Source organism: Myotis brandtii, unplaced genomic scaffold, assembly GCF_000412655.1.
Source record: "Myotis brandtii unplaced genomic scaffold, ASM41265v1 scaffold328, whole genome shotgun sequence".
Lineage (NCBI taxonomy): Eukaryota > Metazoa > Chordata > Mammalia > Chiroptera > Vespertilionidae > Myotis > Myotis brandtii.
The window spans coordinates 2,277,613-2,296,317 of NW_005362626.1; the positions used below are offsets into that span (position 1 = coordinate 2,277,613).

Here is an 18,705-nt window from a genome sequence, read left to right on the forward strand (position 1 = left end):
TTTTTTCTTCACATTGATTTTTCTTTGGTATAGAAGAATAACTGCCTACATAATTATATTTTCAGGTATTCATGACTTCAGGGGTTGTTGGTTAAATTCAGGCTGCCCTGATTCTTCATAAAAAAATCTCATTAGCAAACGTCACATCCTCAGCTTTTTCTAAGAAATTATTATTTATCCAATGAATACATCAGATAGGATCAGGTAGAAAGAGCATTTTTCCCTCAGGACATTAGCTTGAAACATCATCCCATTTTTAACACTGTGAGAATTGTGTGCTCTGTGATAAGAACTCCTACAGCAAAGACAATTCTATTTAAAGACCATAAAATACCCCATTTAAGAAACATTAACTTGGCCATATCTGTTTCAAACAGGAAAGTGAGACGATAATATTATAAATAGACAGCTTTCTAACCTCACTATGCTATTTTTTTTAAAAGAAGGAAATTAAAAGAAATTCTGATGTTGACACCTCTACACCTCTGCAAATGACAAATACTATTTCCTCACATCGTGCACTGTGAATAATTGCACCACCACCAGCTCTTGACCCAAATCACAGTTGGCTGCAGGCATCCTGGTGCAAAGAAATGCACTGTGTTAATTCACCAGGATGATTTGAGGAGAATCCATTTCTTCTAATGGGTTCCAAGTAAGAACTACAATATTGGTAAGTATGTCTCACTCCCCACACCTTAGTGCTCTTGCAGGTCTGTCAAATCTCTTCCTTGGACAATAGGGGATTTCTCTACCAACATCTCCTCTTCGAAGGCTTATTTGCAAAGAAATGATGGAGTGTTTTTTCTTCCGATCACTCTGCTGTGTAACAACTTCTGGAAGAAAGTCCACACAGAATAAAATTGTTGATGATATCCCGTCACGCAGTGGACACTTGCAATTATTCCTCCCTAGTCCTGGTGTGCATGGTTGCTTGCTTTAGAATTCAATTACCTACAGGTCAAGGGCCAGATCTGCTTAGTAATGACTGGCCGTTATTGCCAGGCAAGGGTCATATATACAGGTTATCAAGGAGAGTGCAATGTGCTTAGATGAAGAATTAAAAAAGTAGACATTCAAAACCAAGGCATAAACAATCCTACAAGTAATTTGGTTACTATGATGAGATATGGTTCCACTTTGGCCCAATCTCCTGACACCTTTGCAAAGCCCTTGTTACCATGTCCTATATGTTATATGAAATCAACAGAAAGATTTATTCTGAGGACAGCCTGCCTTTCAAGGGATGAGAAGACAGCATTCTGCACACTTGAGAGGAACCTAGTTTTCCTACTGCCAAGATTCAATTTGTTAACACATCGTAACAGAATCAAATTATTCCAGGTTTTATGGTAGTAGGGAGAATTTTGTTTTCTGATTTAACACCTTAGAGAATGTCTGTGGTGAGCCAGTTGACAGCAATTTCACATATTATTCTAATGCCCATCAGCAATGTGGAGGTGTGCTGTATTCTACTAATAAATGTCTGTTCTTTGCATTGCCCTCCCAAAAAATCACAAAGCCTCATCACAGAGGTCCATGTCAACCCTGAGCAGTAGACGGTCTTTCCTTTGGGGATCCTGAATGCTCCCCAGGGGTCCTGGAGTGCCTGGGTGTCAGCGAGACAGCGTCCCCTGGGGGAGAACACAGAGGGTAGCATGTCCCACCTAACCATCCAGCATTTGGGATTTCTTACATTCCTGAGTATAATTTGACTACCAGTGCTGGTACCCATCAATACCACAAGGATCTCACAACAAATTTGAGTTTACAGAAGGGTAAATCAGGTAAACTGAAACTTGCAGGCTGCCACATACATTACTAATACAATTGGTAGTCTAATAGTGACAGGACTTGGATGTATTTCTTTAAAAGTCATTTTCTTTTAATACATAGTTGATTACGTGATCTTCATGGAAAAGGTAGAGAAACACACAGAATTTTACTACTCAAGTTTAAACCCTGGTAGCATATCCTCTCTTGATTTTCTGCATAAAAATAATCATCAGACTGTATTGGGCACAGGAAACACTTTCAATTATATTCAATACAACTGATCTTATTACAGTGACCCCCTAGAGTAAAATACATTTGCATAAAATCTCCTTTAAGACATGAGTATTTTATATGAAAAGGAGTAGTTGAAAAGTATTAATAAAATTTCAAAATGTACTTACTATATTTGCCACTGCCAATGAAATGAATGAGATGGAGACCAGGAGATCTACAAGTAAAATTCTATTATAATAACACTTGTAGATTCCTAATTTACTTATCAGACAAGTAGGTTTTCTCATAACTGAATTGTCCATGATAAAAATATCTGCTAAAACTTATTAAGCATGATCCTCAATTATGTCCTCCAATAAGAGTGTTCTCCATCAGGCTTGTCTTAGGTTTTCATGTAGAAAGTGTTTTGAATGTCCCTCTGCAGAAGTGCAAGTTCAGACTTCACAAAACAAGGGAACCTGGGGCACTGTGTGGACAGTAGTAACATTTCTTTGGAGTTATGAGATACATAATTTCACACAGAAACAATAAACTAACTAGGTTTTTGTATAAGCAGGAAAGTGGGTCCAGGAAAGGAGACTATTGTGCTTAAACTCCAATTACTGCCATGGTACCTAAAGCAATTATACCAAAAAACCTGCATCAGGCAAGCTTTATATGAAAATGTAAGGTAAGGAGAAACAGTTTGTATTTCTTTTGTCCAGAGACCACACTACTTTAATAACTGGGACAACTTTCAATTAACACTGATCATGTGAAACACGAGAAAGTAGAAAGATGTATATGGTTCTAAAACAAAACAAGATGGAGAGAGAGAGAGACCAAGAAAACCATAAAATCAGCTACTCCATAGAGAGAAAAAAAGAAGAAAATAAAAGAAAAGAAAAGAAAGAAAGAACATTGCATCACATTGCATCACAAAATTGGTGTATTTACTGATTCATAGCATATAACTTCATAATATTATTTTGTGGTTGGGGAACTAGGAATTAACTATTAAAATTATTTGGAAAACATAGTTAAAAACAAAACACATTAAAATGCAAGAATCCATATTCCTATATTTAGTAAAACAAAATAATTAGCTGTGTTTATGCCATTTTAAGTGTTTTGGCATATAATAAGTTGTTTTTAACAGTAGAATTTTCATTCTAATTGGGCCTGACATAAACTAATACTAAAGAACTACATTTGCTTATTGAGTTCACGACACTGAGAAATGTCAGGGGAACAGCAGAAAGCCAGGCTACACTTTAAATTTGGCTGCAAGACCAGAAGCACCGTGCAAAAGCATACCCGGCTGAGTTAGTGGCGCTGGGCTGCTGGAGTAGAATCCCACATTCTGGATGGCTCAGAGGAACAAATGTCTTATCTCACAGTTCTGGGGGCCAGCAGTCTGAAAAGGTGGCAGGGCCACGCTCCCGTGAGACTCTGGGTGGTACTTTTTTTCTCTTCCAGCTACTGGCAATAGCTTCTCAATGTCTGCCTACTGTCACACCATTCTCTCTGTGTGTGTCTCTCTCTTTTTCTTATAAGAATACAAGTCATGCCTGACCAGCATGGCTCAGTGGTTGAGCGTTGGCCTATGAACCAGGAAGTCATGGTTCAATTCCGGTCAGGGCATATGCCTAGGTTTCAGGCTCATCCCCAGTGTGGGACTTGTGAAAGGCAGGTGATCAGTGATTCTCTCTCATCATTGATGTTTCTCTCTCTCTCTCCCTCTCCCTTTCTCTGAAATCAATAAAAATATATTTTAAAAAAAAAACAAACACTAGTCATATTGGATTAAAGACCCAGCCTACTCCAGTATAAGTTAATCTTAGCCAGTTACATCTGCAAAGATCATATTTGTAAGTAACATCACTTTCTGAGATACTGGCATATCAGGACTTCAACCTATCTTTTGGGGAGAGGGGACACAATTTAATCCATAACACCAGATCTTCCTACATTGCCGTTATTCACTGAAAATTATACTATCATTAAACTCAACATTCATTAAATGTTATCAAGCAAGCGTTAAACTACATAATGTTTCCTAGAAGCGTATGGGAACACCTTATATAAATGGCACATACAAAATACGTCCAAATTGGGTTTGGATTTCCAATTTCCACGGAGAAGGACAGAATTTGGAGTGCCATAAACAATCTTTCCAGTATAGTATTTTCACAATGTAATGCTTGCTTGGAACACTTAGGCAGTTGCAAATTGATTACAAATACTGAAGGAGATAATTGCTAGTAATGGCAACAGGAAATGTATTACTGTAGTTTTGGTGCCCAAAAGGACCTCCATAGTGTTTCTCGAGTCTTATGTACTTAGTCCAAGGGAATGTTGAAGTCTGTCCTCACTCAGCAGACTCTCCTTCTCTTTAGAAAGGGAGCTGAAAGGCCTGAAGAGAATTAGCTACTGGAAGAAACTGCGCACAGAGATAGAGTCAGGAGTGGGATTTCACTTTTTGTGGAGCCAGTTGCCATCTGTTACTTTGACAGAAGAAAGTTCTAGACTACATAGGAGATTGTCTATTTGTTTTTTCTACCTGATCATTTTGGAAGTATGAATGATATCTGGGTTTCAATAATGATTAGTAGAAACTAGTAAGAATGTTGTGTTGTGTATTAAAAATATAGTTGGAAGAGAAGAATGGGAGGGTAGGATAGAGTCACAAAACTAAGTGGAAGACAACAGGCATGAGTTGGGCTCCCATCTACATCGATGAGGCACCTTCTTTCTCTTCTCTGACCCCTTGTGACCCTCAAAACCTCACCTATTTGGGGAACCCTTCTCTTGCTCCATCAGACTTCCTTCTCAGTGAGATTCCCATCAATAGTTGTAAACTTTATAAAAGGCAAGTTCATAAGGTCTAATCTCTACTGAAAATGCACAAGGTGGGTCATTCCAAAAAATTAAAGTCCTTGAACATGAATTCAAGTCTTTACCTTACACCTCTTGAAAATGTAAACACAACAGATCTCAGAAATTACTTCTTAACACGGAAACCCTGACCTATCCCATTCCCCCTTCCTGCTTTATTTTTCCCAAGCTAACATTTAATGTAACATTTTCTGTTGTTTGTTTTATCTTTCTTTAAATATATGCTTCTTGAGGGCAGAGTGTCTGTCTGTTGTGTTCACAGCCAAATCCTCTTCTGGGAATTGGACACAGAACTTCACTCTCTCCCTTCTCAGTATTACTCACCTGCCCAAACCAAAAACGATCAGGTGTCATTGTTGATCTTACCCATCCCCTCACCCTACATACCTCCACACTTACTGTACCTGACAGCTTCTCTCCATGAAAATGCCCAAGAACAGCTTTTCTCAAAGTATTTTTCATTATCACTATGGCAAAGAGACACTTGACTTTTTTTTTCTGGAACTATCCTACTACTCATGGAATTTTAATACTAGAGATTATATATTTGTCTGTGATGTGCTTGTATATCTGTTATCCATACACAAAAATAAGATGGTTTGTCCCTCAAGAACTAATTTTTGCCTCCTGGAGGCAGTATCACCCCCTTGAGCATGCATGCCTTATTCTACACCACTGCCTGTGTGCCAGCCCTGCTGGCCACACACATCTTCTCCTGGACTTCATTTATGACTGAAATAGCCTTGACCACACACTGACTAGACCATAATTACAATGCAATGACATGTCACTACAATGTCTATTTATTTTTGTAATTGGTGAATCTTGCAGCAAAATCACACTGATGCTGTAAAAAGAAGTTTGACCCAAATTTTTCCTGTTTCTACCCTTGTGCTACCCTCCAATTCATTCTCCAGGAATAATGGATGGTAATCTTTAAACACATTTGCTGTTTTATGTTACTTACATGATTTACAAATTTTTCAGTTTTATTATTTACTTGATTAAAATCTGTGCTTCTCCACATGGACTATAGAGTATATATCATCTACCCTGGCCATGCTCTGTAGCCATGCCACTCTACAGGCTTGAGTTAATTCTTCCCCCCACCCCCATCCCTCATCCCTAGAAAGCAGAGATGAGGGATGAGGGCAGCAAGGATTATGAGCTAATGCATATTTCAGGGTACAATCCCAGGGTTATATGAGTGAGGAAAGATGGGAAGTAATGCTATGTGAGGTATTACCATGGGGCCACTCCTTTATGCTGAGGCACAAATGGACATTTGCTTGGTTACGTGAAAGCTGCCTTGAACAGCCCATCGGGAGGAAAAGGGAAAGAAAACTTATTAGTCAGTTTCTTTCCATACTCTGCCTCTCATTGGTTGAAGCTCACCTCACAGGGAATGCATCCCCCTGTATTTCTGGTTGCATCTCCCAGGCCCTTTAGCATCTGCTTGAGAAGCCAGATCCACGCCAGTGGGATGCTTTCTTACCCAAGCCCAGAAGTGGCATGAGGGCACTGGCCACCAGCTAGTTAGCATCAGTTGGAAGAACCTTGCAGTCCTGCTGAGGAATCTATCAGCCACGGTGGCAGATGAGACAGAGAAAATGGCTGAGGGTCCAGGATAACATAAGGCCAACAGAGTCTGAGGAGGTGCTTAAGCCATGTTCCATTCAGAGATCTTCTCCATATGTCTGAACCTACTGTGCTCCACCAACTCTCCCAGCCCCTACCTACCATCATGTTCTATAGACACCTTAATGTTTCTTTATCTGAAATGAAAATGAATTATCAGCTCCCCACCCATCCTTTTTCCATGACTTTTTTCCTGAGATTTTGGTCCTGATTTTCTTCTTTGGCTAGAAATAAAATGTTTCTGTTTTTAAAGTTGGAATCACAACTGCTTTTTCCTAAATTTTCCATATGCCTTTATTTTTTGTAGGGAAAGATTAGTCTATAATAAAACTCTTGAGTCACATGTCCTTTTCCTCCAATTCATATACATATATGGCTTTACATGAAATCTGGTAATGAGTACTCCATTTCCCCCTGCCCCTTCTTTCTCAAAGCTTCTCCCTTTGGCTGAATCTAGCCAGCGATAAATCTTGTTTTGTGTTTGTAAAATAGATCCCCGGAATTCTACTGCCTGAGGTTTTCATTGTGAGGAATATCTGCCTGTTCTCTTTTTTCCTTAACACTCTTAATTCACATTATTTTTCTCATTATATTTCTATCTGCCTGTTCTCTTTTTTCCTTGTTGAGTATAACACTCTTAATTCACATTATTTTTCTCATTATATTTTAGAATATGTTTCACAGATTTATGCAGCTGGATAGTATTCAAGGACCATCTAACTTCTTTCCATTTGGTGGTATTTTTTTCTCCAGAAGTAATTCCTTGCCTCCTGAATAATTCCCTTTACCCTTGGAATTTAAAAACTTAACCTGGGTACATCTAGTGCTCATTTATTCTGAATCAATATTGTTCAAACGTGGTGTGCTTTAAATTTGCAGACTCGCTTCTTCCTTTATGTCAGGGAAATTATTCCTGGAACCTTTGCCTGTCCCTGCCCAGACCACCAATTTCTATTACAGATAATATATGACCATTTATCTAACCTGATATATTTTAATCATTCTGTATTAGCTTGTTGCATCTTAAAGCATTTGCTTTTAAATCATGTCACAGCTCTTTTGCCAACTTGCTAGAAATTCATACTTGCAATTACTGAAATAAAGAGTAAACATGTCTGTTAGGCTCACGTCCAATAATAGATTTGGTATCTGCCTCCCAATGATGTCAGCATCTAACCAGAGAGAGCAGCAAGGTGCATCTGAGAGATTCTAGGTCAAGAATAGCATTATTTCATCTAGAACAGCACTACTTGGATATGGTCCAGAAATGCCCAGTGTGAGGTTCACCTGGGAGCCTCTTAGAACCAGCAACTCTCTACACTGAACCAGAATCTCCTTGGGGCTGGGCTCGGAGCCGGTATTTCTACATGCCCTCCATCCTCATTCTCAAGCTGAACAAACACTGGTTTAAAAGAGCACTCTAGAAATGATAAGGGTTTGGATTAAGGGGATACATAATTATAGAAAAATAAAGTAAGTGGTTATCCCAGAGGACAGAGGGTGCAGATCTACAGGATGCAGTGCCTGAACAAGAGTGAGAGAGAATATTGGGGAGGCATCAAGATTGTACAAAAAAAAAAGATACATGTTTAATTATAGACACACTGGAATTGAGGCAAAGGGAAAATAGAAGTAATATATTTCATCCTAGGAATAGCCCTTAAGCCTAGTGGTATTTCTAGGGAGGCAACATAGAATTAGCACAAGCTTAGCAATGGGCAGAGCCAGAGCAACAGGACCACGTGAGAGGCAGGCAGAAGAGCCAGCAAAGGAACATCACAGAGTGGTGCTCTGCAAAGCAAGCAAGGAGACTCCCAGACACATGCATAGTCAACACCACTGAGATTTTGTCTTTGTGGAGAGGAACCGAGCAGCTATTTGGATATAAGACTCAGTCACTTGGAGAACTCCAGTCATAAATATTCTAAAGGAGTTAGCATTTGCCATTTTGCCTCTGGATCTGAGAAGAACTTCAAAGAAATAATAAAATATCAGCATGGATAATGGCCCAGATAATGTGCTTAGCCCTGGCTGGATGTCCCACATGAGAGAGATGGAAGTAGCAAGATAACAGGCCCAGAAGGTGCCTGGAAAGGCTGTGTGACTTGGTGGGGTGGAAGCCAGCAGGGAAACCTATTGGAGCTGCGGGAAGCACCAGGAACAGCACTACTGGCAGAGGTCTATTTCATGTTGACATTTAGATAATACTGACAAATACAATAACTCAACTTTCAGATGGCCATGGATAGGTTTTCTCCCATTTGTATTTATTCATGTGAAATCAAGATGGAAGAAAATAAACTTAGATAATAAACTGATTTTATTATCAAGTTAAGGAGTACTCTAGCTCAACATTCACTGTTATAAATATCAAGCTCATGGTTTATCAGCTGAGTATTTGTCAATTCCTGGATAAGGTCCAGCATGTGCAATTGGGCTTTAAGGACCCCCAGCCATGTGAGCTCAAGATCAGCTTTAATATCAAAGAAAATGATTATACAGTCATCCTCAAAGTCCAGGATAGGTTCTTGGAAACTGGGACTTTAAGTGAAACGACATAAAGAAACCACATGGTAACTGATATAAACAAGAGTTAAGTTCCTATAGCATATTTCTGGTCACGAAAACATCACTAAACTTCTAAATAGAGACCCAAACATTGAAATAAATGTGAGCTATATGTACATTTCAAAAAGATTAATAAAAACAAGTAAGATAAGTCTTTTCTAATCTTCTGATTGTAGATCAGGGGCATATGTGGCTGAAGCTTCTTCTGGTAGCTCAGGGTGCAGGAGAGACCCACCCTGGACAGCACATCCTCCCATCACAGGGCAGCTCATATACATTCACACTCAGTCAGACTGGGACAACCGAGAGAAGCCAGTTCGCCTCATGCCTACATCTTTGGGATGTGGAACTGTTGCATCTGGAGAAGACCCATGCACACTTGGGGAGAAGCGGGTTTTTTTTAAATTTTTGTCTCTTCAACATTATAATGAAACAAAGTCGAACCAAATGACATTATTCCAGGATGTGCTGCACATGGTGTGCATTGACTTAAGTTTACTGGGGCAAGATTTCAATAGAAGGACGTGTAAACATCAGTCTTTTGAATTTTAAAAATCAGAATCTCTAATCTTTGTGATCCCTACTACTGTGAGGAGTTGTGCAGCTCTTAACAGGTTTAGTTAAAAGAGATGGAAATTTTCAGATATTCTTTTAAATAGTCCATATTTATATATCCATACTTTGGAAATAAAAAAGAAATTTATATACTGATTCATTAAAATTATATCTTTTGAAACTAAATTTTATTATGAATTAAAACTTGCTAAAGAAGAAATCTCCTTCTAAATGCAGTATTCAGTGCGATCAAGGATAAATGAGAAGATCCAGACCTCGGTTGAGACATGACATTCGTAATTCATAGAGGTCCTGAAGGTAGAATTACCAAGCTAGATTAAATGAACTCAAGAGCATTCTGTGTATCTGGTCACCAGAAGATGTCTTTGTGTGTCTGCCCTGAGTCCCTACATGTGTTTTGGAGTAGGACTCTCTTTAGGACCCAAGAATCCATGGTTGTTCCCCTGCTGGAAGGGCCCTTCACCCACTGCAAACTCCTCTTCCCCTTGAGTTTAACAAATACCCTGACCAATGAGACATGGAAATTGCAGAAATATTTGATGTGTGGAATCTTCCCCCATATCCCAACCTGTAACTTGAGTCAGCAACATCTTCATGTATTTGCCATGATTCAATTTGTAAATAGGCAGTAGAATAAAAGAGTCAAAAATAAGGTCTATAGAACAGAAAACGTATCTCTGTAAGACATATTTGCTGAATGGCATATGGTGTGTGGTTACAGAATCAAAACTGCAAACCTGGAGACAGGATCGGACAGCCTGGAATTGCTGGACCTACGGCAACCTGAACTAATTCCCTGGTTATAGTGTGGTAGGGAGAGATCATTCCAAACAGACCTGGGCAAGCAAGTTAGTTTCTTGAAGGCTGTTCTGTTTAAAAAGCCAGAGGTGTTGCCCTAACTGGTTTTGCTCAGTGGATAGATAGAGCGTTGGCCTGCGGACTGAAGGGTCCCAGGTTCGATTCCGGTCAAGGGCATGTACCTTGGTTGCGGGCACATCCCCAGAAGGGTGTGTGCAGGAGGCAGCTGATCGATGTTTCTCTCTCATCGATGTTTCTAACTCTCTATCATTCTCCCTTCTTCTCTGTAAAAAATCAATAAAAAATATATTTAAAAAAATAAAATAAAATAAAAAGCCAGAGGTGTTGACTATAATTTCATCTCAGATCTATAATTTATCTAAGTTGGTCTATTTTGATTTGATTCAGATTCTGTTCAAATATACCATATATATTTCATTCCTTTGAGCATGTTTAAATAGTAGTAGAGCAAGTTGCTCATTGCCATGGACTAAATTAGTATGTCTTCCCCAAATTCATGTTGAATTCCTCATCTTCAAAGCAATGCTATTTGGAAGTGGGGCTTTTAGGAGATAATTAGGTCAGGAGGGTGGAGCCCTCATGAATAGAATTAGTGCCCTTATAAGAGACTAGAGAGAGATGATCTCTGTCTCCACCATGTGAGGGCACAGCAAGAAGATGGCCTTCTATAAACCAGGAAAAGGGATCTTACCAGGAAGATCTTGGACGTCCAGCCTTCAGAACTGTGAGAAATACATTTCTGTTGTTTAAGCCACCCAGTCTATGCCATTTTGCTATGGCAGATTGAATTAAAAGACCGTCACAATTAAAGTAGGAGAGTGTCGTTGGAAATCACTGGAAGCTCAGAGCAGAAGCAAACTTCACCTTTTTATGGCCTTGGTTGTGAAAAAGGTCAGAATTCTCAGGTAGAGGCCTCCGGCTGCTCTGCACTGACTTGTCCAGGCCTGCTCAGGACCAGCCCATCTCCTGTCTGCCACCCCCCTTCCAGGTATTGATGAAGAACTTAACAGCCTCCTGGAGTTCCAAACTCTTCTCTGTGGCATCAATCAGAACATTTGTGAAGAAAAACTAGGAAAACTTTTGGAAATGTCCAGTTCATTAATTCTACAATCTAGAATATGCCAAGCATCTGGAGGGCAAATAAGGATGAAATGGCACAAAAGAGATATGGTTCCTTTATACACTTTAGTGAACAAGGCAGATACTGTCATGGAGTGGTAACTCTACATTTTCTCTTAAAACAATAAAGTCTTAAAACTTCAGGCTACCAGATCAATCTTCTACCAGCCTTCACTGAACAGCTTCTGGAAGCCTCAGTCAGAGCAGCTGTTTCCATCTAACTTCCTCCATGCTCCTTTCCTTTCCTCCCCAGCCCTCCCTCAGAATGACCTCAGAGGCACCAGTGGCCTCCTCTGGTGATCTGATGGCCACATCCCTGCCCACAGCTGACCACTCCTGCATCTGGCACCTGCAAGGCCAGCTCCTCCTCCTCAGTCAGCTCTCAGTTTAAATGTCACCTCCTGGGAGAAGCCAACCCCCAGCGGCTACTACAGGAGCCTCCCTAGCTCTCACTACCACATCACTGTATCCACACCCACTGCCTAAACTTGTCATCATCTCTCTCACCTTTTCCTTAATAGTGGTCTTCCTATTGGCTGTCCCCATGAGGATGGAAGTTTCTAGGATAATATTTCACTCAGTAATGTCCTCTAAAAAATTCCATCATCTTAAGTTATCCCAATTACACTTGCCCCAAGAAGGCTTCTTTTAAGTTAAAGAACAATAGTTAAGAAATAAGACACTGTTTCTCCAATTAAAATGATGACTAATATAATGAGAGAGAGAGAGAGAGAGAGAGAGAGAGAGAGAGAGAGAAATGAAGATTTCTCAAAGGAAGCACAGAGGATGAGGGAGGAAGATAAGGGAGAGCACTTACCTGTGGCCAAGTAGATGGTGTGGATGAGGGCATCCCTGCCCTGAACCAGGTCAACGGCTATGTGGGAAAAGCGGCTGTTGTCCTCCATGAAGGACGGCACTGCAGTCACGGGCTGCACCACCTCATGCATCAGGATGAACTTCTGAGCATCCTGCAGGTTCCTTTCTGTCAGGCTCACGTACATTCCCTGGTCCACCGTGCCACACTGCAAGGGACGACAGGCCGTTGCTGGAGCCAGCCACCTGGAACCCAGTGATCCTGGCCACCCAGCTGAAGACTGACTCAGAAACTGAATAACTGAACTGGACAAGCATGCCCGCTTCTCCACTGTCCCTGAAGTCCCCACCCTAGTGTCACTCTCATTTTAGATTTGAATTTATATTTGCAGAGTCTCTCCACTTTATCATAAATGGATGAAAAGAAGTTAAAAAGAATAAACGAAGTGGAAGCCATTGCTAACTTTAATTTGAACAGCGTATGCATAAGAATCCACATTGCCGGCTGAGTCACATGGGAGCTGTCTGACTAAATGCACACTCTTATATCTGTCTGACAATCAGGTACCCAAATTGAAAATGCAGCAATCAAACACAGCACACGGATTTATTAGTTTTCTTATTGGAGCAGTGGGTCCATAAGCAAGATACGGATTCCATGGAGATAGAATTAGGCCATTTTAATATCTTTCTCCTGGGCAACAGGAACACTGTGCTGGCTTTATTGCTTTGCACTCATCTTCCAAGCTTTTTGAAACAAGATGAGAAATAACATGGCAAATTTACAGAAAGAGAGGGAATAACGAGATTGTCTTTAAAAAGGGAAGGAGGGAGGGTGGTGGGGAGAGAGAAAAGTGTGAAAGAAGGGAAAGAAGAAGGAAGTAAGGAAAGAGGTTTTCAGACAGAGAAAATATATAATGATGAATCTAGAATATGCAGTTGTGTGTGTGTGGTGGGGGTTGGGGGGGAGGATCGGCCTAGAAATTGCTGAGAATTAAATTCAGAGCTGGGTTTTGCAGAGGCTGGCAGGTATTACGTAGGATGTTCTTTGGCAAGGATGAGATGAAAAAGAGGAATAGAAAAGAAAGCAAAGCTTTCCTGGGACAGAGCACAGAATTAGAAAATTACCACCGACCTTTCTCATTCCTTTCATAAACTTTAAATCCTAGTTCCAATAAAGGCTGATCCTTGCCAGAACTTCATATAAGTCGGTTTGATAAAAAATAAACTTCCCTGTCCATACCATCTGAAACTACCCTTTATAACGTGCCATTTCTAATACCTGGTTTAATAACAGGTAAGATGGAAATTGCTTTTTAAAAAACATATTTATGTCGCTCTTGATAAAAATGTCCTACATGCCATAAAACAATAGGCTGATTGTAGAATTAGAGAATCTTGGAATGAAATAGATTTTGAGTCTGGTCCAACGCTTCATTTAAAGGCACATCCTTGCAGAGGCACCTCACATGCCAGGCAACAGGACCACATGCGGTCAGGTGAAGGGCTCAGCTTGGCCACCACGGAGCCATGTGGTCTCAGGTGATACATTGCTTCCCAGCCTCTGCATCTGCCTATAAAGTTGCTAGAAAAACACTGTGCTCTCTTTACAGGTTCTGTGAAACCGACTGAGATAACCAGTGTAGAGCATTTGTGAATTAATTGCAAGTGCTTGTAAATGCCAAGGCACGAGACGGTATGCCTGGCACAGTAACTGGTCAATGCATTTGTCTTGTAGCAGAACAGCAATTCTATGGTCCGTTGAGCTGCACTGGCCAGAGGGAAATGAATGAATAAATAAAGGAAGGAAGGAATCAATGGGTGAATACGCTAGGAGTTGCTTTTCAGCCAGGGGGGACTGTGCTAGGAGATTTCACATAAACATCACATATAGTAGTAACACTTGAAGGACAGGGTCATTACCTGTTAACTAACGTGTTGCAAAATGAAAGACAGCTCTACCTGATGTGGCCAGAAGTCTATCCAGGGGAGTTCTAGTCCTGAGAGTGACTTTATGTTTGGTGTTTACTCTTCCTTAAATCAATGGCAGTACTTACGGTACAGGTGGTAATTAGCCACCTGCCTGTTGGGTGAGGTTTTGCACACAGTTTTTGCACACAGGTTTGTATATACAGTGTTTTCTAAAGATTGTCATCATAAAAATCTGGACAATGAACTTGAGGAGCTCTCATGAGGAATCAGGAGATCTGGGAGACCTGGAGGTGTCTGGGCTAGCACTGTGTAGCGGGATCACCAACCACCCCTTGTTGTTACTCCCGGACCCCATATCTTACTTAAGTCATCGCCTTGTGATATTGTGATTTCTAATAAGAATAATATATTTGGTCTTCTTCCTGTTTCTGGCACAGAGCTCCTAAAACCCTAGGAATTTCCTAAGTGATGAGAGGGATAAAGGCGTCTTTTGGTATGTTAATGAGGTGATTTTTGGATAGCATCTAAGGATGTGGGCTGGTTGCCAGAGGAAACAACCCTGTGATTTAGAGGGCTGGACTTTCAGTCCTCATCTGCTTGGCCACCAGGGCAGGTGTACTGTGCATTTCAGCTCCATCATTTCTGATAGTGGCTAATGAAAACTGGCCAGAAAAGTCCAGTCTGTACACCACAGCTGGGTACCACTGGGTCTGGATGATGTTTTCTGTAAGGAAGTGGGTCTGGATGACTGGGGACAGCAGCCTCACACAGGGCAGGATTTTGCAGCACCACCTACAGTGGTTTCTAGTGCAATTGATAAATAAATAGTTGTTGCTTCTTTATCCTTTTCAATTGAGATTTCTGTATTAAATCTTGAAAGATTATGCACTGTTCTCCTAACCCATACTTCTTCCTGAACTTGAAACATCTCTCTGCTTCTCTAATTAATAGCTACTTCTAGTATGTAAGTACCACATAAAATTCCAAATGTTGGTAGGCAAACAAGAATAAAAACATAAATAAAAAAGCTAACCACTTCTCACTGTTGGTTATTACAAACATAAAGCCCTTTATACATGACTAGTGGAGGGAGACTTAGTTCAAAACCTGTTCCACTTTATGTTAGCGTAGAGAGTCTCAGAAATGTCAGTAAGAAAGCCTAAGCTAGCATGGTTTCAAACAAGGTAAGCCTAAAGAAAACACTTGGAACATATCTGTCCTAGGAGTTATACTAAGAGCCACCCTAATGTGTTAACTTTAGTTTCCCACAAATCTTAAATACCACGCAAAGAAGAAAAACTCAGCTGAGTGAGCTTCCTGCCTAAAGTGAGAGCCAAGTGTCCACATTTTCATTTATTAAACTGCAGATTGGACCTACTCCCATCTCATAAATATAAGCCCTTCAGTGTGGCACTGGCTTTATAAAACTGCATGCCCGTGGCCTCAGGCAGGGAGCAGATATTCCTGGGCTACAAATAAAGGAGCTAAAAGTTACCCCCTGCCTGGAGGCGGTAAGACTTCCCAGAGTTTATTAAGTCTGTTCTTTGGGAAGACTTTTGCAATACTAGCATAGAAATTAAAAGTATATTGTAAATATAGTGAGCATCTTTGTTAAACATTTTTAACCTTCAGGATTTTGCAATGGTCTCTATTAAAGGGAATGGTTTATTTCACCTTCCGGATTTTACAAAGGGCCTTCTTAAACAGTTACATTTCATCTGGACATGGGTGTGATTTACATACAGAGACTCAACAAAGAAGCCAAGAGTCAGTTTTGAGTTAATAATTATATAAACCATGTATGTCATCAGGAAAAGTGACTACTGCAGGTTTGGTTCCCCTTGTTAGCTCATCTGACCCCAAATAGGACTTTTTCTGTCCAGCACTGAACTTTCTCATGAGCAAGCCTAGGATAATAAATGTAAATCTGATCCCTCAATTACCTGATGTGTAAAGTGTGGATACAGATGCCCACCTTACAGAGTTGCTGAGAGGAGAAAATAAGACAAAGTTTATAAAGCATTTGCAACATGTGACACTGAGAAGGCACCCAATAAATGGTCCCTAAGAGTCATCTTCATCATGTAAATTATGCAGTAAGCAATGCACATTAATTGATATTATAAATATTCACTGTTAAAATATGTATGCCTGCATAGTTGTATCACTCTTTCCTCATTTTATTGATGAAAGTATGATATGAAAGATGCTAAGTATATTGTCCAAGTAAAGCAAACAATGGTGAAGAGGACGTATAACCACCCTTTATATTCTCAATCCCATTCTTTTTTAAAAATGTAAAAAAATAAACAAACTTTTTCAAAGCAATTAGAATTGAACAATCTCTGCCGAATTTGAAGTAAGGTGTAAAACAATTGAATGTTTCCATACCTCCAGTTTTCTCAAAGGCAAAGGTTGTATGCGTGGGGATGATCAACCAACCAGAATTCGGAGGCCTGGATACGGGACTGATTGATTAGGATAACTAATGGTCCTTTAGTGGGCAAAGGTTTGGGCTTGGCATTGAAGGACCTGAGCTGGGGCCCCAGCTCAGTCACTAACCCCAGTGTCCTTGGCAGGACTGTCACCCTGGAGATGTTGTTAAGGGTCAGAGCGTTTCTGCCAGCATGTAACATGATGCAGCGAGGCATTGAGCGCCTTCTCGAACTGGATGGTACTAAACACACACCCACGGGGAGGAGGAGGATCCTATGACTGTTTTTGTCATAAGAGAAGCCCTTAAGAGAAGCCTACCATTATGATCTAAATGTCTATGTCTCCCCCATATTCTTACGTTGAAGCCCTATCCTTGGAGTGCCTGTCATTGGAGATGGAGCCTCTAAGGAGGTAATTAAGGTTCATGAGGTCATAAGTGTGGGCCCTGATTCCATAGGTTCAGTGTCTCTCAAGGTGCACGGAGGAAAGGCCACAGGAGGACACAGTGAGAAGGTGGCTGTCTACAGGCTAGGCAGACAGCTCTGCCCAGAAACAGAATTGGCCAGAACCTCGATCACAGACTTCCAGCTTCCAAACTGTGAGAAAACACCTTCTTTTGGTCAAGCCATCTAGTCTGTGGTATTTTGTTTCGGCAGCCCAGCAAACTCATGTACCTGCTGGCCAACCAAACCAGAGTAAATCTGAATCTCTTTGGGTCTCAGCTTCCTCTGCACATTGGAGACTGCACTGAATGGCATGCAGAGCCTCTTATCAGTTGAACGCCCTGTAATTTTAAGATTTATGAATGAATGGCCTCCATCTGCTCTCCTTTCCCCGCAGCTGCCCCATGCCATCCCATTTACCCAAAAAGGAAATCTCACCACATTCAGCAATGAGAGCTCCAATTCTGTTTGTGCATCTCCACGCCTGTGCCCTGGAGCCCATTCATAGGAGCATCATTCATTAGTGATCAGAGCTTCGGGGCAGAGTCCACCATCATTAGCACTAATTAGGGCTTGGTCTCCCAACTGCTGCATTATGATGCCCTTTTCCAGTCCAGCCTGAGGCATCACAGCCCACAAAAGGCCCTTTTTGGTCCAGGCTCCTCGTATTGACAAAAGGCTCAGTTGACAAAAGGCTCAGTCCATTCAAATGAGCCAAGCCCAGTGTGGGACTGTCCAGGAGGGGCCAGGGGAGCTCACAGATGCCTGTGTTCCACCAGGGGTTTAAATTGTCCCAGCCGTCTCTACAAGGTTTCGGCACGCTTTTAAGGGTGATGACTGATTGAGTACCCCAATGCCCCCTGAAATTACCTGGAAGTTGGGGTTTGGGTTGGGATATGGCAGCCAGGCGGAGCGTGAGTTCTCCTGGTACTTGAAGGGACCGTTAAAGGCCTGCGAGATGGCGCTCAGGTTGAAGACGCACACGGCCGACGCAGCGATGCTGTTCCTGGGACCGAGGAAGAGCAAGAAGAGGAATGTCAGAAAGTCCCGCAGACATATAGATCAATGGAATAGAATAGAGAACCCAGAAATCAACCCAAACCACTATGCCCAATTAATATTCGACAAAGGAGGCAAGAGCATACAATGGATTCAAGACAGTCTCTTCAATAAATGGTGTTGGGAAAATTGGACAGTTACATGCAAAAAGATGAAACTAGACCACCAACTCACACCATACACAAAAATAAACTCAAAATGGATAAAGGACTTAAATGTAAGACGGGAAACCATAAAAATACTAGAGGAATCCACAGGCAACGAAATCGCAAACATATGCCGAAGGAATTTCTTCTCTGATACTGCTCCTAGGGCAATGAAAACTAAAGAGAAAATAAACAAATGGGACTACATCAAAATAAAAAGCTTTTGCACAGCAAAGGAAACCATCAACAAAACAACAAGAAGACCCACT

General features: G+C 41.0%; 1 protein-coding gene across 2 annotated transcripts in view; it reads right to left on the reverse strand.

Annotated features, from left to right (window-relative positions):
* SEMA5A (sema domain, seven thrombospondin repeats (type 1 and type 1-like), transmembrane domain (TM) and short cytoplasmic domain, (semaphorin) 5A) overlaps positions 1–18,705 on the reverse strand; it is a 312,698-nt gene that overhangs the window by 72,151 nt on the left and 221,842 nt on the right. For both annotated transcript variants that reach the window (XM_014543536.1, XM_005871038.2), the window contains exons 10-11: positions 18,102–18,237; positions 12,425–12,629 (exon numbers count right to left, since the gene is read on the reverse strand). In XM_014543536.1, coding sequence (XP_014399022.1) covers positions 12,425–12,629; positions 18,102–18,237 — 341 coding nt within the window. The remainder of the gene's footprint in view (positions 1–12,424; positions 12,630–18,101; positions 18,238–18,705) is intronic.